At 51.0% G+C, this 24,069-nt stretch overlaps 1 protein-coding gene across 13 annotated transcripts in view; it reads right to left on the bottom strand.

Moving 5' to 3' along the window:
- Positions 1 to 11,949: 11,949 nt before the first annotated feature.
- The window catches only part of MLXIPL (MLX interacting protein like), a 54,778-nt gene continuing 42,658 nt past the window's right edge, over positions 11,950 to 24,069 (bottom strand). For 5 of the 13 annotated variants that reach the window (XM_054655801.1, XM_009453317.4, XM_009453319.4 and 2 more), the window contains 10 exons: positions 18,261 to 18,430; positions 15,922 to 16,453; positions 15,605 to 15,705; positions 15,379 to 15,529; positions 15,104 to 15,219; positions 14,893 to 15,012; positions 14,581 to 14,708; positions 14,376 to 14,499; positions 13,016 to 13,145; positions 11,950 to 12,729 (listed from right to left, as the gene is read on the bottom strand). In XM_054655801.1, coding sequence (XP_054511776.1) covers positions 12,611 to 12,729; positions 13,016 to 13,145; positions 14,376 to 14,499; positions 14,581 to 14,708; positions 14,893 to 15,012; positions 15,104 to 15,219; positions 15,379 to 15,529; positions 15,605 to 15,705; positions 15,922 to 16,453; positions 18,261 to 18,430 — 1,691 coding nt within the window. In that variant the 3' untranslated portion in view covers positions 11,950 to 12,610. The remainder of the gene's footprint in view (positions 12,730 to 13,015; positions 13,146 to 14,375; positions 14,500 to 14,580; positions 14,709 to 14,892; positions 15,013 to 15,103; positions 15,220 to 15,378; positions 15,530 to 15,604; positions 15,706 to 15,921; positions 16,454 to 18,260; positions 18,431 to 24,069) is intronic. The other 8 variants (XM_003318668.5, XM_054655794.1, XM_054655798.2 and 5 more) reach the window with 3 other exon arrangements.

The following is a 24,069-nucleotide window of genomic DNA, read 5'->3' as shown; positions in this document are numbered from 1 at the left end:
CTGAGGCAGGCGGACCACCTGAGGTCAGGAGTTCGAGACCAGCCTGGCTAACATGGTGAAACCCTGTCTCTACTAAAAATACAAAAATTAGCCGGGCATAGTGGTGCACACCTGTAATCCTAGCTACTCAGGAGGCTGAGGCAGGAGAATCGCTTGAACCTGGGAGGCGGAGGTTGCAGTGAGCCAAGATTGTGCCACTGCATTCCAGCTGGGGCGACAGAGTGAGATTCCGTCTCAAAAAAAAAAAAAAAATTAGCCAGACATGGTGACACGTGCCTATAGTCCCAGCTAACGGGCAGGCTGAGGTGGCAGAATCACCTGAGTCCGGGAGGTCGAGGCTGTAGTGAGCTGTGATCGTGCCACTGCACTGCAGCCTGAGCAACAGAGTAAGACCCTGTCTCAAAAAAAAAAAAAAAAAAAAAAAAAGATATAAAGATGCACAGTGGTTTGAAAAAGTGAACAGGGAGGTCTCATGGACTCTTCCTCTCGGTTTCCTCCAGTAGTAACATCTTGCATAACTGCAGTGCAATATCAAAACCAGGAACTTGACATTGATGCTATCTACAGAACTTATTCAAATTCCACCAACAAGGAGACAATCTGAAAGACTTATTGGTAGAATTTGGGTTGAACAGTCATGCTCTGTGGGTGTCCCAGTCCCAAAGCCCAGAGTGAGTCAAAGTACCAGAGTTGGAGATTCCTGCTGCAAACATTTCCATCCCCACCCAGGAGCCTGCCTTCCTGACAGTCCAGGCCCTTCGGCAATAGAGGACCCTCTGAGAACAGTGGCCGCTGCAGAGGCTAGATGACAGACAGACACACCCGCAATCTTGGGGGAGGAAATGGATCCAGTCAGAGAGCAAATGGAGCAGCCTCATTTCCTTCCCTTTTGTCCTTTGCGGGAAACTGGCATTGACTCAGCTGTGGGCAGTGGGGTAGGGAGGGGTGCGAGGGGGTGTCTAGAGCATCCTGAGGCTTGTCCTCCCTATCTTGCTACTTAGGACTGTGGGCCCAGCCATAAGCCACTTTCTTCACACCATCTACAGACAAGCTACACTTTTCAAAGTATTTATTTATTTATTTATTTTGAGACAGTCTCACTGTGTCGCCCAGGCTGGAATGCAATGGCATGATCTCGGCTCACTGCAACTTCCGCCTCCCGGGCTCAAGTGATCCTTCTGCCTCAATCGATCCTCCTGCCTCAGCTCCCAAGTAGCTAGGACTACAGGCATGCACCATCACACCCAGCTAATTTTTGTGTGTGTGTTTTGTAGAGACAAGGTTTCACCATGTTACTCAGGCTGGTCTCGAACTCCTGAACTCAAGTGATCCTCCCGCCTCAACCTCCCAAAGTGCTGGGATTAAAGGCGTGAGCCACCAAGCCTGGCCAAAGATGCACTTTTAAGAAGAATTTCATTTACCAAGCATTTTGCATGTGACATTTATTGATCCAGGAGCATTTTTTTAATAAAGAGAGTCTCACTGTGTCGCCCAGGCTGGAGTGCAGTGGTGCAATCACAGCTGATTGCAGCCTGAAACTCCTGGGCTCAAGCAATCCTCCCACCACAGCCTCCCAAGTAGCTGGGACCATAGGTGCTCACCACCACACCCAGCTAATTTTTGAATTTTCTGTAGAGACAGGGTCTTGCTATGTTGCCCAGGCTGGTCTCTAGAACTCCTGGCCTCAAGCAATCCTCCCGCCCTCACCCTCCCAAATTGCTGGGATTACAGGAGTGAGCCACTGCACCCGTTTGATCCAGGAGCTTTGCGTTTCATTTCACTTGCTCACATTCCCTTCTCACAGATGAGGAGACTGATGCTTTAGGAAGTTAAGTGACTTTCCCAAGGTCATACAGGTGGAGAGTGAGCCTGGGGACAAATACATGTCCTGTCTGGCTGCAATCTGTGGATGTGGGGTAAGAGGAAGAAAGAGTAGCCTCTCTTTGTACAGCTCGGTTGAGGCTACCAAATTTTTTCATATCCTTGAATTCAGTTGGCCTTTAAGACAGGCCATGTTATAACTTTAATTTTTAAGCAGATGGAGAGAAACACTAGGCTTACATCAAATAATATGCCCAAGGTCAACAAGGAAGCAAGGGAAATAACCCAGGTCTACTACAGGATCCATACTCGGGCAGGGCACTGTGGCTCACGCCTGTAATCCCAGCACTGTGGGAAGCTGAGGCAGGAGAATCACCTGAGCCCAGGAATTTGAGACCAGCCTGGCCAACATAGTGAGACCCCATCTCTACAAAGTAAAAAAATTAGGCGTGGTGGTGCATGCCTGTAGTCCCAGCTACTCAGGAGGCTGAGGCAGGAGGATTGCTTGAGCCCAGGAGTTTGAGGCCGCAGTGAGCTGTGATCACACCACTGCACTCCAGCCTGGGCCACAGAGTGAGATCCTGTCTCAAAAAAGAAAAAAAAAATCCATGCTCCTCCCAGCAAGCCACTCTGGCTGTGGTGTGGCCTTGCCTCTTACTCTCAAGTTTTATGTAGCCCAGTTGGAAGCCAAGACTGATACGTGGAAGGACAACTGAGGACACACAGCGGGACTCAGGAAAGCTGAATGCATCAGGAAGCAGGGGACTTGCCAATGGATCTTGAGGGGCAGTGAGACTTGACTGTAGCTTCAGGGATGGGCATTTAGACAGGTGAAACAGCACGAGGGAGTGCTACATGGAAAGCGAGAACCAGCCGAGGTACGGAGGTGGAAGTAACTGATTCTGACTGGGCACGGTGGCTCATGCCTGTAATCCCAGCACTTTGGGAGGCCGAGGTGGGTGGATCATCTTGAGGTCAGGAGTTCAAGACCAGCCTGACCAATATGGTGAAACCTTGTCTCTACTAAAAATACAAAAATTAGCCAGGCGTGGTGGTACGCGCCTGTAGTCCCAGCTACTCAGGAGACTGAGGTGGGAGAATCACTTGAACCCAGGAGGAAGAGGTTGCAATGAGCCAAGATTGTGCCACTGCACTCCAGCCTGGGCGACAGAACAAGACTCCGTCAAAAGAAAAAAAAATAGAAGTAAATAAGGAGACAGGAGGCCAGGCACAGCGACTCATGCCTATAATCGCAGCCTGTGGGAGGCTGAGGCAGGAGGATCACTTGAGGCCAGGAGTTCGAGACCAGCCTGGGCAAAGTAGCAAAACTCCATTTGTATAAAAAAAATTAGCCAGGCGTGGTGGTGCTCACCTCTAGTCCCAGCTACTCAGGAGGCTAAGGCAGGAGGAGGATCGCTTGAGTCCAGGAGTTCAAGGCTGTGGGTAAGCTATGATCGTGCCACTGCACTCCAGCCAGGCAACAGACCTGTCTCAAAAAAAAGAAAATTGAGAGGCCAAGGCAGGCAGGTCACTTGAGGCCAGGAGTTCGAGACCAGCCTGGCCAACATGATGAAACTCTGTCTCTACTAAAAATACAAAAAGTTAGCCAGGCATGGTGGTGCACATCTGTAATCCCAGCTACTCAGGAGGCTGAGGCAGGAGAATCACTTGAACCCGGGAGGTGGAGGTTGCAGTGAGCTGACATTGCATCACTGCACTCCAGCCTGGGTGACAGAGCGAGGCTCTGTCTCCAACAAAAGAAAAAAAAGCAAAAAGAAAAGAAAAAGAGACAGGAATCCCTAAGCTTGCCTCCCTCATGGGTTGATCACACCTTTCAAGAGCAAAGCAAGATGAGTCCCAGGTACCACTGGAGATTGAAGACTTTTAGGGATGTGAGGGGAGGGAGGCTATGGAGAGAAATGAGGCTGGAGGGAAAGCAGGGTTGGATCACAAAGCACCTCGAACACCTGCCCTGAAGCCTGGCCTTGTCAGAGGCAAACAGCCAAAGAAACAACTGAAGCACACGAGCTCCAACTTGTATTGTCTGGAGTCCTCCCTACCTGTGGCCTCTCTACATTAGGTGAAATGGTAACTTTCCACCTTGTTTAAGTAGTGGTTCTCAAAATGAGGTCCCTGGACCAGCAGCACTAGGAATGCAAATTCTGTTTTTGAGACAGCGTCTCACCCTGTGGCCCAGGCTGGAATGCAGTGGTGCAATCATAGCTCACTGCAGCCTTAAACTCCTGGGCTCAAGTGATCTTCCTGCCTCAGCCTCCTGAGTGGCTGAGACTACAGGCCACCGTACCCAGCCAGGAATGCAGATTCTTAGACTCCATCCCAGACCTGTTACTTGGTCAGAAACTCTGGAGGTGGGGCCCAGCAAGCTGTACTTCTTTTTTTTTTTTTTTTGAGACAGAGTCTTGCTCTGTCGCCCACGATGGAGTATATTGGTGTAATCTCAGCTCACTCCAACCTCCACCTCCTGGGTTCAAGCGATTCTCCTGCCTCAGCCTCCCAAGTAGCTGGGACTACAGGCACACACCACCACACCCAGCTAATTTTTGTATTTTTAGTAGACAGGGTTTCACCAAGTTGGCCAGGCTGGTCTTGAACCCTTGACCTCAGGTGATCCGTCTGCCTCGGCCTCCCAAAGTGTTGGGATTACAGGTGTGAGCCACTTGCCTGGCCCTCTAGCTGATCCTTAACAAGCTCTCTAGTTAATCCTGATGCATGGTACAGTTTAAGAAGCACTGATTTAAACTAATTTGAACCCCTAGATGTAATTTGCAGCTCAAAGCCTCTATTACAGTGGTTCTTGACCATGGCTCCATATTGGAATCACTTTGAAGATGCTGATGTCTAAACATCATACTGGCTGGGCATGGTGGCTCACATCTGTAATCCCAGCACTTTGGGAGGCAGAGGTGGGAGGATGGCTTGAGGCCAGATGTTCGAGACCAGCCTGGACAATATAACAAGACAAAAAAAAGTCTGTAGAGTCTCTACGAAAAATTTAAAAATTAGCCAGGCCTGGTGGCGCATGCTTGTGATCCCAGCTGCTTGGCAGGGGCTGAAGTGAGAGGATCCCTTGAGCCCAGAAGGTTGAGGCTGCAGTGAGCTGCGTTTGCACCACTGCACTCTGGTCTGGGTGACAGGATGAAACCCTGTCTCAAAAAAAAAAAAAAAAAAAAAGTAAAGCCACCACGTTTATTTTATTTTATTTGTTTTTGAGACGGAGTCTCATCTGACGCCCAGGCTGGAGTACAGTGGCGTGATCTCGGCTCACTGCAACCTCCGCCTCCCAGATTCAAGCAATTCTTTTGCCTCAGCCTACTGAGTAGCTGGGATTACAGGTGCCCACCACGCCAGGCTAATTTTTTTTTTTTTTGAGATGGAGTCTCGCTCTGTCGCCCAGGCTCAAGTGCAGTGGCGCAATCTCAGCTCACTGCAAGCTCCGCCTCCCGGGTTCACACCATTCTCCTGCCTCAGCCTCCCGAATAGCTGGAACTATGGGCGCCTGCCACCAAGCCTAGCTAATTTTTTGTATTTTTAGTAGAGACGGGGTTTCACCATGTTTTCCAGGCTGGTCTCGAACTCCTGACCTCAGGTGATCCACCGGCCTTGGCCTCCCAAAGTGCTGGGATTACAGGCGTGAGCCACCGTGCCCGGCCCACATTATTAATAATTAATGCATGTTTAAGTTTGAGAAGCTGTTCACTGTAAGGGATACAGGAGGCTAATGCACATGTATGGAAGAGGCGATGTCCTATTGGACCAGGGCGGTGGCTATGAAGGTAGATGTTCAATTAGCCAGGCTTCCGTCCTCAGTGACAGCTAGCGCAGGGCAGCGGGGTGTGTGGAGGAGCTGAAGATGATGGTTTCCAGCTTGCACAAGTGTCCGGGTGGTGGTGCCTGTCCCAGGGCTGGGGCACACTTGGAGGACCAGGTTTGAGTGGGAAGATTATGGAAGTGGTGAGTTCTGTATTGGGATCCGTCAGTGTTAAGGGAGCTGCGGAGCGCTCAGAGGGAGAAGTTAGGGTGATGGTCGGACATGTTGTTGTGTAGCTCTGGGGAGACAGCGAGGCAGATACAGAGTCGGGGTCCTCTGCAGAGAGGCTGAAGGGGACGAGATGGCCTGGGGCTTGCCAGAGAGCAAGAAGGGAATGGCTAAGGAAGGGACAGGCCTAGAAAGAGGCTCCCACAGCAGGACCTGGGAGGGCATTGGCAGGGAGGAGGAAAGGAGAGCTTGGCAAGAATTCTGTTTTGTTTTTTGTATTTTTGAGACAGGGTCTCTCTCTGTCGCCCAGGCTGGAGTGCAGTGGCGCAATCATAGCTCACTGCAGCCTCGAAATCCTGGGCTCAGCCTCCCAAGTAGCTGAGGGTACAGGCCCATGTCATAACACCCAGCTAATTTTTTTGTAGAGATAGGGTCTCACTATGTTGCCCAGGCTGGTCTCTAACTCCTGGCCTCAAGCAATCCTCCCGCCTTGGCCTCCCAAAGTGCTGGGATTACAGGCGTGAGCCACCGAGCCTGGCCGAGAATTCTGGACTCCCAGGGAAAGAGTGGTTTAAGACGGAGGCCCAAGGGCCGCAGAAAAACCAGAATAGCACTATGAAGCAGGCACTGGATTTCGCAAGGAGCGGGTCAGTCAGAGGTGAGCTCAGTGACAGCAGAGTCAGCGCAGGGGTGAAGCTGGGGTGTGAGGGTGGAGGAGGAGCCCAAAGGTGGGGAGTCAAGAGGGGAGAGGGAAGAGAGGAGGGAGAGTGAGCACGTGTAGATGACTCTTTCAAGGGAAGAAGCCATCTGGAAGGGACACGGGGTCAAGGGGATGTTTGATGGGGAACTTCTGGCCGCGTGGGAGTGAAAACAGCAGCCTATACACTGCCTGGACCCTCCCTTGCGGTGAGCCACGGCCAGCCTGTCTGCAGCAGCAAAGAGCATGCGTGAAAGCCTGGGCGCACCTGCCACCGTCACAGCAGAGAAGCGGCCAACAGCAGACGAAGGCAGTTGGGTGGGCACTGCTGGGCTGCTTACCAGCCGAGCAAGCTTGAGTCAAGGGACCGAAACTGTCTGTGTCTCAGTTTTTCACCCGTAAAATGGGGATGCTGATAATTATTACAACTCATTCTCATTCTTACATAGTGTTATATATTTATAATATATATTATATATAATGTATATAATTACATAATATATATAAAATATATATAATGCCCTGTCGCTTCCACGCCTTGGTTCCAGCTCTGACTTCTTCTAACTCTGAATAATAACTATATATTATATATAATAATATATAATTATATATTATAATATATAATTATATATTTATATATTATATATAATATAATATATAATTATATATTATAAATAATTATATTATATATTATAATATATAATTATATATTATAAATAATTATATTATATATTATAATATATAATTATATATATAATTATATATTATATATAATTTATATAATATATATTATAAATTATACATTATCTATAATATATAATTATATTTTATACGTATTTAATACGTATATATAATTATATTGTATATTTATAATATATAAGTATATATTACATACTGTATATTATACATATATACTATATTATAATTATGTATTTATATCACAATATATAATTATATTAATTATAATATATAAATTATATTATATATTTATAATATATTTATACATTATAAACAAATATATACTTTATTTGTTAAAGTATATATTTATATAAAATTTATAGATAGATATAAATTAAATATATTTAATTTATATATTATATAATCTATATATTATAAACATAATATATTTTATATATTTATATATTTATATTTATTATATATTTATATTATATATATTTATATTATAAATATATTTATATTATAAATATAAAAACATTTATAATATAAATATATTTATAATATAAATATAAAATACATTTATAATATAAATATATTTATATTATAAATATAAAATACATTTATAATATAAATATATTTATACTATAAATATAAAATACATTTATAATATAAATATATTTATATTATAAATATAAAATACATTTATATTATAAATATAAAACACATTTATATTTATTAATATAAAATAAAATATATTTATATTTATTAATATAAATATAAATATATTTATATTTATTAATATAAATATAAATATATTTATATTTATTAATATAAATATAAATATATTTATATAGTTTTATTAATATAAATATAAATATATTTATATAGTTTTATTAATATAAATATAAAATATATTTATATTTATTAATATAAATATAATTTATATAGATTAATATAAATATAAAATATATTTATATAGTTTTATTAATATAAATATAAAATATATTTATATAGTTTTATTAATATAAATATAAAATATATTTATATAGTTTTATTAATATAAATATAAAATATATTTATATAGTTTTATTAATATAAATATAAAATATATTTATATAGTTTTATTAATATAAATATAAAAATATATTTATATGGTTTTATAAATATAAAAATATATTTTTATAAAATGTAATATATTTATATATTATAAATATAAAACTATATAGTTATAAAATGTAATATATTTATATATTATATATAATCTATATATTTATAATATATAAAGATTATATATAATATATAAATTAAGTATATTGTATATAAAGATATATATAATATATAAAGTATATTGTATGTAAAGATTATATATAATATATAAAGTATATTGTATATAAAGATTATATAGGTTATACAGATTGTAATATATAAATTAATGTAATATTATATATTATAAATAAAGATTATATAGATATGGCTGGGCACGGTGGCTCACGCCTGTAATCCCAACACTTTGGGAGGCCAAGGCAGACGGATCACGAGGTCAGGAGATCCAGACCATCCTGGCTAACACGGTGAAACTCCGTCAGTAAAAATACAAAAAATTAGCCAGGCGCGGTCGTGGGCAACTGTAGTCCCAGCTACTGGAAGGCTGATGCAGAAGAATGGTGTGAACCCGGGAGGCGGAGCTTGCAGTGAGGTGAGATCCCGCCACTGCACTCGAGCCTGGGTGACAGAGCGAGACGCCGTCTCAAAAAAAAAAAAAAAAAAAAGATTATATAGATATATAGATTAACATATAATTATTTAATCTTTATTCTCTATATAAAAATTTATATATAATCTATATCTTTATATGTAGAATATATATTAACTCATACATATTTTATATAAACTATAAATATAATATAATATAATATATAAATATACATTAAATATAATGTATAAATATAATCTTTGTATATTATTAAATATAATATACAAACATAATATGTATAATATATAATTATTATCCCCATTTTACAGATTTATAAATATATGTATAAATCTGTAAATCTCTCTATGTGTATATTTACCCTTTTAGGTTCTCACAGCAAGCCTACGAGGTAGGTGTTGTGAGGATTAAGTGAGTTAATATACATAAAGTGGCGAGGTGTGGTGGTTCATGCCTGTAATCTCAGCACTTTGGGAGGCCAAGGCAGGAGGATCCCTTGAGCTTGGGAGCTGAAGACCAGCCTGGGGAACTTAGTGAGAACTTGTCTCTACTAAAAATAAAAATAACAACAACAACAAAAATCTAAAGTGCTTATAGGAGTGCTTGGCACATAGTCCATACTAGATCTGCGGGCAGCGATTCTCCTTCTTATGCACGAACGAGAGAAACTGAAAACCTATGGAAGATACTTTAGGCTGTTTAAATCCTGCAAATGGGCCAGGCACGGTGGCTGCCACCTGTAATCCCAGCACTTCAGGAAGCCTAAGGCCAAGGTGGGAGGATCGCTTGCGGTAGGGAGCGTGAGACCAGCCTGGGCAACGTAGCAAGACCCTGTCTCTATGAAAAATAAACATGAATATATCAGTCCTGCAAATGTCTCCAGAAGGTCTGAAATGTAAGAGGATTCCAACATGCCAGGCTGGAATGTCAGCTCCACGAAGAGAGAGATACTGTAGTGAACAGCATCTGCAGAGCCAAGACCACGGCCTGGTCCATAGCAGGCACTCAGTAAATATTGGGGCCTCTGAGGCCTTCTACCCCAGCCCCATCTGAAGGATCAGTTTTTTTATTTTTTATTTTTATGTTTTTTTGAGATGAAGTCTCACTCTGTCACCCAGGCTGGAGTGGAGTAGCACAATCTCTGCTCACTGCAACCTCCACCTCCCGGGTTCAAGGGACTCTCCTGCCTCAGCCTCCCGAGTAGCTGGGATTACAGGCACCTGCCACCATGCCTGGCTAATTTTTTTGTATTTTTAATAGAGACGGGATTTCACCATGTTGGCCAGGCTGGTCCGGAACTCCTGACCTCAGGTGATCTACCCGCCTCGCACAGGCCGCTGTCAGTTTTTTCTAAGACATCCCAACTAAGTGGCCATCCACTCTCTGCTTGCATACCTCTCATAGCGGGGAGGTCACTACCCTCCATACCTGCCCTGCCAAGGGAGCACATTCTCCTTCTGGGTGGTTCCAGTGGATGCCCTGTCGGTTCCACTCCTTGGTCCCAGCTCTGCCTTCTTCCAACTCTGAAGGTAGCGAGCCTCTCCAAACTGTCTCCTGGCCATGGAGGGAGGAGCTCCAGGAAGCAAATCTATTACCTCTCACCTGGATGACTGCAACTGTCCTCTAACTGGTCTCCCTGCATCCACCTAGTCTCAACTCAGCACCCAGGGGATTCCTGTAAAAAAGTTACATCTGGCCAGACACCATGGCTCATGCCTGTAATCCTGGCACTTTGGGAGGCCAAGGCGGGAGCATTGCTTGAACCCAAAAGTTCAAGACCAGCCTGAGTAGCTGGGATTACAGGCATGTGTCAGCACATGTGGCTAATTTTTGTATTTTTAGTAAAGACCAGGTTTTGCCATATTAGTCAGGCTGGTCTCGAACTCCTGACCTTGTGATCCGCCTGCCTCGGCCTCCCAAAGTGCTAGGATTACCGGCGTGAGCCATCACACCCGGCTGCTGACTCTATTCTTATAAGAAAAATTTTTTTGTCTGGGCGCGGCAGCCTCACACCTGTAATCCCAGCACTTTGGGAGGCTGAGGCGGGCAGATCACAAGGTCGGGAGTTCAAGACCAGCCTGACCAACATGGTGAAACCCCGTCTCTACTAAAAATACAAAAATTAGCTGGGCATGGTGGTGCGCACCTGTAATCCCTGCTACTCAGGAGGCTGAGGCAGGAGAATCGCTTGAACCCGGGAGGCGAAGATTGCAGTGAGCCGAGATTGCACCACTGCACTCCAGCCTGGGAAACAGAGCGAGACTCTGCCTCCAAAAAAAAAAATTTTTTTTTTTAAAGTTACATCTGGCAGGGCGCGGTGGCTCACGCCTGTAATCCCAGCACTTTGGGAGGCTGAGGTGGGTGGATCACGATCGTGGTCAGGAGATCGAGACCATCCTGGCTAACACGGTGAAACCCCGTCTCTACTAAAAATACAAAAAAAAAAAAAACAGCTGGGCGTGGTGGCGGGTGCCTGTAGTCCCAGCTACTTGGGAGGCTGAAGCAGGAGAATGGCATGAACCCAGGAGGCAGAGCTTGCAGTGAGCCGAGATCGGGCCACTGCACTCCAGCCTGGGCGACAGTGCGAGACTCCGTCTCAAAAAAAAAAAAAAGTTACATCCGATTTTCTTTTATTTATTTTTCTCTTTTTTATTACTGAGATGAGGTCTATGATCCTCCCGCCTTGGCCTCCCAAAGTGCTGGGATTACTGGTGTGAGCCACTGTGCCCAGCCTTTTTTGTTGTTGTTATTTGAGACAGGGTCTCACTCTGTTGCCCACTCTACAGTGCAGTGGTGCTATCACAGCTCACTGCAGCCTCGAACTCCTGGGCTCAAGCGATCCTCCTGCCTCAGCCTCCTGAGTAGCTGGGACTACAGGCGCTTGCCACCACTACATCTGATCTTGTCCCACCTCCACTCAAAGCCCTCCAGCTGCTTCCAGCTCAGAGTAAATGCCCAGGCCCTCTGCAAAGCCACTTCCCACTGCCAACGGGCTCTCTCTCCATCCCAGTGTGAGACACTGACCAGCACACCAACAAACCAGCAGACAGTTTTTGCTTTTATTGGTCAAGAATTCTTTACAAAACCCACACACACACATCCACACACACACACACATGATGCCTGCCCTGCTGTGGTCACTCTGGCCCTGGTGTCTCCTGGGATCAGGTCCTCCTGGCCTCTCCCAGGGGAAACCATCCTGCAGCCCCTCTGGGTCAGCAGTGAAGGAGCAGAGAGAGGGAACCTCCTTTTCTGCTTCTCTGCTCAGGAACAGAGGTCTGTGCCCCACCTGTCGGGGAGCAAGTGGAGGTGACAGAGAAACAGCATCCTCCTCTTCCCATCGTTGAGCCCCCGGAGTTGCCAGCCTAGGCCCCCAATGTCACAGCTGCCAAGGCCTGGGGGTCATCTGCTGATTGAACCTTCCCCATCCCCATTTTGCAGATTGAAACACAGCGGTCCAAAGACAGCGGACGAGTCACCCAAGGTCACGGTGCTGGAGCACACTGGCAGAGCAGGGACGGGGACTCTGCTCTTCTTGACCTCCAGGAGGTGGCAAGTGTGAAACCTGGACCCTGCTCCACCCCCCAGGGAAGGGCAGAGCCAGGGCCTGGAGCAGGAAGGGAGTGCCCAGAGATGATCCCTGGAGCCCGTGCCCAGGGAAAGCAGCCCCCAGGGCAGCTGAGTGAGCAGCAGGCTCTGGCCAGGACTATAAAGGTTTGCCAAGGGTGCCCTCTGTGACTGCCCGTGTGGCTTGCTCAGGGATGCGGCCCGGGTCGGTCAGGATACTGGTAGATGTGCCCAGCTGGCGTAGGGAGTTCAGGACAGCTGGGTGGGAGACAGAGAGAGAGAGACACTTCCTGGGGTCAGGGCCCTACCCTTGGATGTGGAACCAAAGGGATAGGGGCAGGTATTAGTTGGCAAGACTGTCACCCCCTCCTAGAACCTCTGTCTACAGGCATCTGGTGGCCAGAGGACCATCTGGGGGATGCGGGGTGGCCACAACCCTAGGCTGTGTTGATGGCAAGCTGGACGTGGGATCTAAGCAGGGTGGAATGCTCCCTCCACCCCCGAGGCTGGGTCCCTCTAGCAGGCAGGGAGATGGCTCACGTACTTGGCCGGAGAGCGGGCAGAGAGCAGTACTGGTCCAGCCAGGCCAGTGAGGTCTGGCGGAGGGTGTGCACACTTGCCGTGGACACCATCCCGTTGAAGGACTCAAACAGAGGCCGGATGAGGATGCTGAACTGGGCCCAGGTCAAGGAGCTGCCTGTGGTCCAGCTGGTCCCCCCACACCACGTGGAGCCCTGATGCCCAGTTCAAGCCAGGGGAAGAAAGGGCCTGGACACTGTCTAACCTTGAACCCCAATGACTCATGTTGCAGCCCCTACTTCTTCTTTTTTTTTTTTGAGACGGAGTCTCGCTCTGTCACCCAGGCTGAAGTGCAGTGGCACGATCTCAGCTCACTGCAACTTCTGCCTCCCAGGTTCAAGCAATTCTCCTGCCTCAGCCTCCTGAGTAGCTGGGATTACAGGTGTGCGCCACCACGCCTGGTTAATTTTTGTATTTTTAGTAGAGACGGGGTTTCGCTATGTTGGTCAGGCTGGTCTCGAACTCCTGACCTCGTGATCCACCCACCTCAGCCTCCTAAAGTGCTGGAATTACAGGCGTGAGCCACTGTGCTCGGACTTTTTTTTTTTTTTTTTGACAGAGTCTCACTCTGCTGCCCAGGCTGGAATGCAGTGGCGCAATCTTGGCTCACTGCAACCTCCAGCTCCCAGGTTCAAGCTGTTCTCCTGCCTCAGCCTCCCGAGTAGTTGGGATTACAGGCACATGCCACCACGCTTGGCTAATTTTTGTATTTTTAGTAGAGACGGGGTTTTGCCATGTTGGCCAGTCTGGTCTTGAACTCCTGGCCTCAAGTGATCCACCTGCCTCGGCCTCCCAAAGTGCTGGGATGACAGGCGTGAGCCACCGCACCTGGCTTGCAGTCCCTACTTCTGTCCTGCCAAGACCTTCCCAGCTCTCTGCCTCTCAGTCCCCTCCTCCTTGCCCCTCCACAGCCCTTACTGTGTGCTGAACCATCCCCCATCCCTGAGCTCCCTGCCTGGGCTCAGTCAAGAACTTGACCCCTGAGCCAGATCAGGGAGTGGATTTCAAGTCTTCTGTAGTCCTCACTCCAGAGTTCAGATTCTCCCAAACTGCCCTCGGGGCTTCCTGAGGTCAGGGCCAAGGCTCCCCTTACCCAAGGACTCCTCCCTCAGTTTCCCTCTCTGCTCCCAGCCCCCCATCCCTGGGCAGTTTTGCTGGCCAAGATGGCCAGGGCATGGAAGCAGGGGGCAGAGCCAGAGCCTGTCACCTGGGAGCAGCTCTGAGCCTGCCCGGCCTGGAGAGCTAGGCCTCCATCCCAGGCCCAGCCTGGTCTCACCCTGCCACAGCCCCTGCAGCCCCCCAGCCATGGGCTTGAGGGAGGATACCACCCAGAACTTCCAGTTGTGCAGTGTACGGGTTCGGACGTAGTCATCAAACATGTCTCGCATCTGGTCAAAACGCTGGTGTGTGATGGGTACCCCTGTGGCGGGCAGCTGCTGCTGGCACAGGCTGGGGGCAGGGCAGGGGTCAGGGGCTGGGGGTAAGGCGGCATGGCCCCCTGGTCCCAGCACCCGCCTGGACCCTGCCTACTTAATGGCGGCATTGAGCTCCTCAATCTCATCCCGCAGCTGCTGGGCCTCCTCCTGCAAGCCCGCACGCTCCTGCTGTAGCATAAGGATGTACTCGGCTGTCTTCTGCAGCGTAGTAGCTTTGCTCACCTGCAAACGCCACCAGGGGGGCTCAGGCAGGTGCTAGAGGCTGTACCCTGGGACCCACTGAGGCACTGGGATGGGAGGAGGCAAGAGTGTCTGGAGCACTCCCCTGCAATTGAGTTTTGGGTGGGTGGGGGTCCAGAAAGGGGCCCTGTGGTTTTGGGGGTGCCAGCCTGGGCCTGGGGCTCACCTTGAGGCTGGGCTGGGCACTGAGTGTGCTCACGAGCCCATGAAGGGTGTCAAACCCCAGCTTGATGTTGAAGCGCCGCTTCTGCTCCGCGGAGATGTGTGTGATACGCCGGTTCTCGGTCTCGGGGAGCAGAGAGTTGGGTGAGCCTAGGAAGGAGCCCAGGAGGGCCTGGGGGTAGCAAACCGATCTTGGGGTGGGGGATGGTGCCCACCTTGTTGCTGTCTGGACGGCCCCGGCTGAGGATGGGTTGCGGGGGAGAGACACGGACGCTCAGAGTCCCAGGGCCTGGCATGGAGCTGAGGTCCCCTGACAGCCGCCGTTCACTGCCTGTGGTAGGGACAGATAGACCCACAGAAAGACCGACCCAGGGGAAGGGGTCCCCATTGCCCCCTTCCTCTCATCTGGCCCCAGACCCAGTCCCCTTCTTCTTCCTCCTCTTCCCCTCATCCCCTAGATTCCCCCAATCCCTGCAACCCCTCTCTTTACCGCTGGGCGCTGGGGGTGAGAGCCGCTCCGCTTTGGGGACAAGCAGGGGCCTGGAAGGGGCCAATGTGGCCAGGCCTGGAGGTGGCCGGGGCGGTGTAGGGGCCGGGGTCGGGGGAAGGAATGTGCAGGGGAATTCAGGGACTGTCTCCTGCTGGGGTGGAGAAGGGCGGAGAGTCAGGGTGAAGGCCGTGGGCACAGCCCCACCGCCCAGTGCCCGAGATCTTACCGGGGACCCTGGGGACTGGAGGAGGGTGCTGGATACAAGTGGTGGCTCCAGGGCTTGCTCCGGCTTGGCTGTGCACAGGCAGAACCGTGAGGCTGCTGGGGCTGGCCCACCCCCGGCATCTATCAAGACCCCATCCTGCCCCTCCCAAGAGTCCACACCCCTTTTAGGTACAGGCCCCACATCCCTCATTCCTTGCCACTCTGTCCCTTGAACTGGACCTGCCCCTTCACCTTCATCTTCTGCTCCCATAACCCCCTGTCCTCCCCACCCCCCGGCCTCCCTCCCCAGGCTTTCCTCTCCCCGTTGCTGGCCCTCACCTGCTGTGAGCAGCTGTGTGAGGCAGGGGTTGTTGCTCCCCGCAGTGGTGGGGGGACTGGCAGTGGCAGGGGCTAAGGTAGGGGGGCTGGCTTTCTGTCCCCTAGGGGATGGGGCGGGGGGCTTGCCTCTGGGCATGGAGAAGCAAGGCCCAAAGGTAGGCTCCGAATACCCCAAGGGTAGAAGCTCTATGGGGAAGGGGGTGGGGGCCGGGCTGGGGACAGACTGCGGGGTGGGTGGGAAGGCTGCAGGAGCAGGCAGCGGAGACACTCCTGGGGCAGGAGGGACGGTGGGGAAGGGAAACCTGGGAGAGAAGAGAGGCTCTTCCTGCAGCAAAGCAGTGGGTGGCGCCATGGGAGGGAAGGGAGGTGGGGGGCAGGGCTCCAGGCCTGGCACCTTGGCAGGGGGAGGGTAATGCAGCAGAGGTGGGGGTACAGGAGGGGTTGGGAGCCGGGGCTTGGGGTCTTCAGGAAGGAGGAAATCAGAACTCAGGAAGGCGCTGGAGTCCAAGGGGCCAGGGCAGCTGTTCCGAGCCTGGTTGGGGGGACAGACAGACACTCAGAGAGCAGGGGAGAGAGCTGCCCCTGGCAGCCATCTGGGCCTCCCCTGCCCTGCCTTGCCCTGGCCAAACTCTAGACTGGGGCCCTGGGGAGAGATAGGAGAAATGAGCCCTGCCTTCCAACACACACAGGTGTGCGAACATATACATGCAGCAGGGAAATTACAATGAGAGGAGGGAGTAGAGTACATTTATGCAAAAAGCAGGAACAGCGGAGCATCAATCTTCCTGCCCATCCATTTGTCTCCCAAATAACTTATTCATCCATCCATCCACTAACTTGTCCACCAATCCATCCACCAACCAACTCACCCATCCATTCATCATCCATCCATCCACTAACTTGTCCACTGATCCATCCACCAACCAACCTACCATTCCTTCATCATCCATCCACTAACTTCACCAATCCATCCACTAACCAACCCACCCATCCATTCATCAATTGTCCATCTACTACTTCATCCACCAATCTCTCCATCCATCCGTCTTCCATCCATTCACCTACCTATTTATCAATCTATGAACCAGCTCATCTACCACTCTCTCCACCAGCCTACCAGATATTAACACATTAACTAATCCATCCAACCATCTATACTTCCATCATTCATCCACCAACCCATCCATAATCCTTCCATCCATCCATCTATACATTTCCAGCCACTTAACCACCAATGAACCCATTCACTAATCCATTAAACTATTCATCTATGTATCCATCCACCAGCCCACCCATCCACCCAACCACTCACCTACCCATATATCCACCAACCCACGTGTGCCTCCACCGCAGTCTAAGATGCATCTATCCATTCACCAGCACACCCATTCATCTGCACACTTGCTCATTCATTCAGTCACTGACTCACTCATTGGACAACCATTCACTGAGTGCTGTTATGTGCCTGAGCTGTATTAGGTATAGAGAATGCAGTGGTGAGCAAAACATAACCCTTTCAGTAAGGAGCTCACTGTCTGATGGAGGAGAGACACCCCTCAGCAACTGATTAGAATTAGCACCTGAAAAGTCTGATGATGGAGGGAAAAGGCCTATAACCAAGCAGCAGGAAGCAACTTCTGAATTGCACCTGGGGGCCAGGTGCGGTGGCTCACACCTGTAATCCCACCACCTTGGGAGGCCGAGGCGGGCGGACTACTGAGGTCAGGAGTTTGAGACCAGCCTGGGCAACATGGCGAAACCCTGTCTCTACTAAAAATACAAAAACAAGCTGGAAATCGCTTGAACACGGGAGGCGGAGGTTACAGTGAGCCGAGATCGTGCCACTGCACTCGAGCCTAGGCGACAGAGTGAGACTCTGTCTCGAAGAAAAAAAAAAAAGAATTGCATATGGGGAATTGATGAACCAAAATGGTAGATTCACTGTTTCCTAAACATCCACGCTCAGCTTTCTGCCTCGAAGCTTTTGTTCCTGCTGTTCTCCCATCTGGCTTGACGTCAGCCAGTCCCTTCTGTCCAAAGCTGACCTATTCTCTAAGGCCCAGAAACTCCCCTTCTCCAGGAAGCCTTCCACAAGCAACTGGCCCTTGGTGGAGCCCACTCCATGGTCTCCATGCCCTTAGCTTTCTCCCACAATCGTTTTGTCCAGTTCTGCTTCACGGGGTCCCTCCCAGAGGGCAGAGATGGGGTCTTTCTTTCCCTCCAATCTCCAAGCAGAAGACTGGGCACTCAGGGAGTGTCTGATACCTCCTGGACATGAACAGGGCAGGACCAGCTCTCAAGTGAGCTACACAGGGCTGGATGGGGTGGGGTGAGCTCACCTGCAGACGGCTGTGTCCGGAGAGGTGGGTCATGGCCGAGGAAGCCGGGGGCACCTCCGGGCCCAGGGTCCCACTGCTGAAGAGGGAGTCAACCATGGGGCTGAAGCTGGGGGGCTCTGGGAAGTTTGAAGGCATGGGCGGCTGTGGGGGGCGGGAGTTGGTAAAGAAATCTGTAATTCAGACACACAGGGCAACAGCAGTTAGGGCCAGGGCTATGGCTGGGAAACAGCCGGGAGGAGAGTGGCCTGTCCCCAGCCTTGGCGGGTGGGGACATGGGGGCTGGCGGGCAGAGGGTGGGGGTCCCTTCCACAGAAGATTGTGAAACTGGGAGGGTTTCTGTCTCGATTAGGGGAAGCAGCAACCGTCTTGGGTGGAATGAGCCTGCGTGGGAGAGAGCAGGGGACTGTGGGTGTGAACAGGGACCCCAGGAAGGAGCCCCCTCCCCTCCCCAGCCCCAGGCTTAGCTCAGGAAGTCCCCCTCCCCACCCCCTGGTGGCTCCCCTTCCCTGATCTGCTGGAGGTGCAGAAAGGGGGTGCCCAGAGAGAGTGCCAGGGTGGAAAAGGGGTGCGGTGCTAGGGGAGGAGGCCTGGGATGGGAGGGGCCCCAGGGTGGCAGAAGTTCAAGAGGGTGAGTTGGAGATGAGGGGGAACGTGAGGTCACTGGCTCCGGGATAAGCTTGGTTTGTTGGAAGGTCAACAGGTGGAGCCTAGGAGTGGGGTGAAGAGTGTAATGGGGCGAGAGGGGCCTAAGGCTGGGCTCCGAGTGGGGTGGGGGCGAGAGGGGCCTAAGGGTGGGCTCTGAGTGGTGTGTGGGCAAGAGGGAGATATGGGTGGGCTCTGAGTGGGATGGGGGTGAGGGGGGTGCCTAAGGCTGGGCTCCAAGTGGGGTGTGGGCAAGAGGGGCTAAGGGTGGGCTCTGAGTGGGGTGGGGGCGAGAGGGGCCTAAGGGTGGGTTCTGAGTGGGGTGTGGGCAAGAGGGGGATACGGGTGGGCTCCAAGTGGGGTGGGGATGAAGGGGGACCTAAGACTGGGCTCCAAGTGGGGTGGGGGCAAGAGGGGCTAAGGGTGGGCTCCAAGTAGGGTGGGGGTGAGAGGGGGCCTAAGGGTGGGCTCCGAGTGGGGTGGGGGAGAGGGGGGCCTAAGGGTGGGCTCTGAGTGGGGTGGGGGTGAGAGGGGGCCTAAGGGTGGGCTCTGAGTGGGGTGGGGGTGAGGGGGGCCTAAGGGTGGGCTCTGAGTGGGGTGGGGGTGAGGAGGGCCTAAGGGTGGGCTCTGAGTGGGGTGGGGCAAGGGGTCTGGGAAGCCTGTGAGAGCTGGGGGAGGCAGTAGCGGATTGTTTGGGGTACGGGTTGTGTAAGTCCTGGGCTATTCTGGTTTTGGGAAGCAGCTGGCCACGGCCTGACCACATCCCGGGCCTGGGCGCCGCCCGCCCACCCGCTCCCTTCCGGGCACCTTTCTCTGACCCTGACCAGCCTGTGATCCGTGCCAGCTCCTGAGGCCTCTTAGTCTGGGCAGTTCCGACCCCACCGTGACAACTCCCCACAGACCTGGGTGGGCCCCAGCTCCCTGTTTTTTCCCTCCCACCCCCCTGCCAGGAGAGCTGCTCAAGTCTGCCTCCCAGGAGCCACCTCCAAGGAGACCAGGAGTCAGTTAGATAAGGTCACCCCAAACCCAGAACCCACTGCGGGGTCATGTGTGTGTGTGTGTGTGTGTGTGTGTGTGTTTGTGTCTTCACCCCCAACCCCATCCCCCAGAGATAGAATCGTGCTGTGTTGCCCAGGCTGGTCTCAAACTTCTGGCCTCAAGCCATCCTCCTGCCTCAGCCTCCTAAAGTGCTGGGATTATAATGAGCTTGCGTGGGAGACAGCAGGGGACTGTGGGTGTGAACAGGAACCCCAGGAAGCAGTCCCCTCCCCTGCTCAGCACCAGGCTTAGCTCAGGAAGTCCCCCTTCCCATCCCCTGGTGGCTCCCTTTCCCTGATCTGCTGGTACAGAAAGGAGGTGCCCAGAGAGAATGCCAGGGTGGGAAAGGGGTGCAGGGCGAGGGGAGGAAGTCAGCCGCCGTGCCTTGCTGTCACCCAGGTTGGAATGCGGTGGCACCATCTCGACTCACTGCAACCTCCACCTCCTGGGTTCAAACGATTCTCATGCCTCGGCTTCCCGAGTAGCTGGGATTACAGGCATGCACCACCACACTCAGCTAATTTTTGTATTTTTTAGCAAAAATGGGGTTTTGCCATGTTGCCCGGGCTGGTCTCAAACTCCTGAGCTCAAGTGATCCTCCTGCTTTGGCCTCCTAAAGTGCTGGGATGACAGGAGTGAGTCACCGCGCCCGGCCCTGTGTGTCGTCAGTGGCTCTGCTTTGCAGGAGGGTGCAGAGCCTGTGTGTTACAGTCGCTGAACCCTGGAGTCTCAGCATGGGGTCTGCACGCAGCCTCTGCCTACCCTCTGGGTGTCTGTCGCTCCGTCTGAGGCCATGTGAACCTGTCCTGCCATGATAGCATGGTGCACGTGCGTCTGCTCTGTGCCTGTCCGTGTGTCTAACCCCATGGCGAAACGGTGTCTTCTTGCTGTCCGCCTGCTTGCCTGCCTGCCTGCCTGCCTGCCTGCCTGCCTGCCTGCCTGCCTGCCTTCCTTCCTTCCTTCCTTCCTTCCTTCCTTCCTTCCTTCCTTCCTTCCTTTCCCTCTCTCTCTTTCTTTCATCTCTCTCTCTCTCTTTCTCTCTTTCTTTCTTTCTTTCTTTTTTTTTTTTTTGAGATGGAGTCTCGCTCTGTAGCCCAGGCTGGGGTACAGTGGCACGATCTCGGCTCAATGCAGCCTCCCAGGTTCAAACAATTCTCCTTGCCTCAGCCTCCTGAGTAGCTGGGATTACAGGCCCCCCTGCTGCCTTTCTTTAAAAGGGGGACCAGGCCAGGCGTGGTGGCTCACGCCTGTAATCCCAGCACTTTGAGAGGCTGAGGTGGACGGATCACCTGAGGTCAGGAGTTCGAGACCAGCCTGGCCAATGAGGGGAAACCCCGTTTCTACTAAAAAAAAAAAAAATACAAAAATTAGTCAGGCGTGGTGGCGGGCGCCTGTAGTCCCAGCTACTCTGGAGGCTGAGACAGGAGAATTGCTTGAACCCGGGAGGTGGGGGTTGCAGTGAGCCAAGATGATGCCACTGCACTCCAGCCTGGGCAACAGAGCAAGATTCCGTCTCAAAAAAAGGGGGACCAGGTGGGAGATGGCGAGTGGTCACTGCTGCTCCCCCATCTCCCAGGGTCCACAGTTCCTGTCACTAGGTCCCCGAGGCCCTGGCTCTAGAATCAGCCTCATGCTGTGCCTGGCCCCAGGCCACTGAGGGCCTAGGGCTCCTCCCTGCTCACAGCTGCTGCCCACTCCCTGGGTCCCGGGCAGGGGTCATGGGGCCGCAAGGCCCTCTCATCCCTGAGTCACCAGCCACCCGCTTACCATCGTTGCCCAGGCCTGTCCCCACCCTGCCTTGAGAGAAGTTGCTTCCCAGCCTGAGCTGCTCACCGGGCCCAAGTCCCTCCCTAGCCTCTGTCCCCTCCACGGACCTGACCTGTCATCCCCTCCCTGAGCTCCTCTGCCTCTGGCTGCCTCCCTGAGCACCCCTCACTAAGCCTACTGCCTCCATAGAGTTCTGGTCCCCTCCCTGGGTTTCCAGCCAGACCTTCCCAGTGGGAGGCTCTTGGGGGCAACGAGAGCTGCCATCTTGGTGGTACCAGTGCGCTTTGCCCTCTGGGTACACGGAATGTTTGATAAGAGAGGGCCACACGAGCCACCTCCTCTGTGTGGCCCACACTTTTTCCCCCATGCGCCAGCAGCCACCCGGGCTTGCCAGACATCGCCTCCTAGCCCCAGTCCCTGCTGGTCTTGCCCAGACCCCAGGTGGGGGTGGCTGGGCTCCTACCTGTGGCCGGGCGCTGTGTGCCCAGACAGGGCCGCTGCCCTCCCAGGCTGGCCTGCTCCCAGGGCACTGCCATGCACACTTCTGCCCCCGGGCAGTGCCCACCCCCTCCCGGGACTGGAACAGGGGTGGGGGTGGTTCCTCATTCCCTAGTTCCCGCCCCATAGGCCTCCACCTCTTGATTGACAGGCCCAGGACCCTGTGGGGAAGGAATTAGGAGGTCACTAAGACTAAGCTTTATCCCAGGGACCCTCTTTCTGTCCCCAGGGGCTTCGATGAGATGGGCTGAGCCTGGATATCTACCTGGCCCGCACATAGCTCCGGGGGTCCCTAAATGTGTGGCTATCGGGAATAACCTGCAAGACCTACAGCAAAGTGAGGAAGGCCACTTGGAAAGTCAGTTGTGAAAACAGAGACGTTTGTCCACATGTGCTTCTACTGACAGGAGCATCTCTGGGAGGACACTGAGGAATCAGTAACTTGGTGGCCCTGTGGTCAGGAGAGGGAGGCAGGGACACTCATGACTTACAAAAATTGCTTTAGGCCAGACGCGGTAGCTCACACCCGTAATCCCAGCACTTTGGGAGTCTGAGGTGGGAGGATCGCTTGAGGTCAGGAGTTCAAAACCAGCCTGGCCAACATGGCAAAACCCTGTCTCTACTAAAAATACAAAAATTAGCTGGGTGTGGTGGCACATGCCTGTAATCCCAGCTACTCAGGAAGCTGAGGCACAAGAATCGCTTGAACCTGGGAGGCGGAAGCTGCAGTGAGCTGAGATGGAGTCACTGCATTCCAACCTGGGCGACAGAGTGAGACTCCGTCTCAAAAAAAAAAAAACAAACTTTACAAGATATGATGTATGCCTGGGATTTTCTTTAAAATAACCCATTGGGCACGGTGGCACACACCTGTAATCCCAGCACTTTGGGAGGCTGAGGTGGGAGGATCTCTTGAGCTCAGGAGTTCTAGACCAGCCTGGGCAATACAGGGAGGCCCTGTCTCTTCAAAAAATAAAAAAAATTAGCCAGGCATAATGGTGCGTGCCTGTGGTCCCAGCTACTCGGGAGGTTGAGATGGGAGGATCACTTGAGCCTGGGAGGTTGAGGCTGCAGTGAGCTGTGATTGTGCCACTGTACTCCAGCCTGGGCAACAGAATGAGAACCTGTCTCAAAAATAAATTAAAATAAAATAAAATAAAATAGAAACATAACAGAAGAGAAGGAATGTTCTCTGGATAAAAGACTGGCCAAGAGTTGATAAGTCGGTGACATCAGTGATGGTGACTTGGGAGGTTTTTGCTGAGCTACTCTTTCTCTACTAGTGTGTGCATGTTTGAAATGTCCTCTAGTAAATAGTTTTATTTTTTATTTTAATTTTTTTGAGACAGAGTCTTGCTCTGTCACCCAGGCTGGAGTGCAGTGGCGCGATCTCGGCTCACTGCAACCTCTGCCTCTCAGGTTCAAGCAATTCTCCCACCTCAGCCTCCTGAGTAGCTGGGATCACAGGTACCTGCCACCACGCCCGGCTAATTTTGGTACTTCTAGTAGAGATGGGGTTTCACCATATTGGTCAGGTTGGTCTCGAACTCCTGACGTCAGGTGATCTGCCCGACTCGGCCTCCCAAAAGTGCTGGGATTACAGGCGTGAGCCACCATGCCCAGCCTAGCAAATAGTTTTAAAATGCATTGTGTGAAAAATAAATAGACCCAAATAATTCAAAGTTCTTCTCTCCCCTGAGAGGGTCCCAGCCTTCACTGCTTTCTTGGGAGCCCCTGGTTCCCTGGCCAGGTACTCTCTTGGGCCCTACCCCCATTGGAGGCCACACCAGCTGGACAAAAGGAGACCAGGAAGAACCCTCAGAAACCACCCAGACCTGCCAGGCATGGTGCCTCATGCCTGTAA

Source organism: Pan troglodytes, chromosome 6 (genome assembly GCF_028858775.2).
Source record: "Pan troglodytes isolate AG18354 chromosome 6, NHGRI_mPanTro3-v2.0_pri, whole genome shotgun sequence".
NCBI lineage: Eukaryota > Metazoa > Chordata > Mammalia > Primates > Hominidae > Pan > Pan troglodytes.
This window is presented reverse-complemented; position numbering and strand designations above follow the sequence as displayed.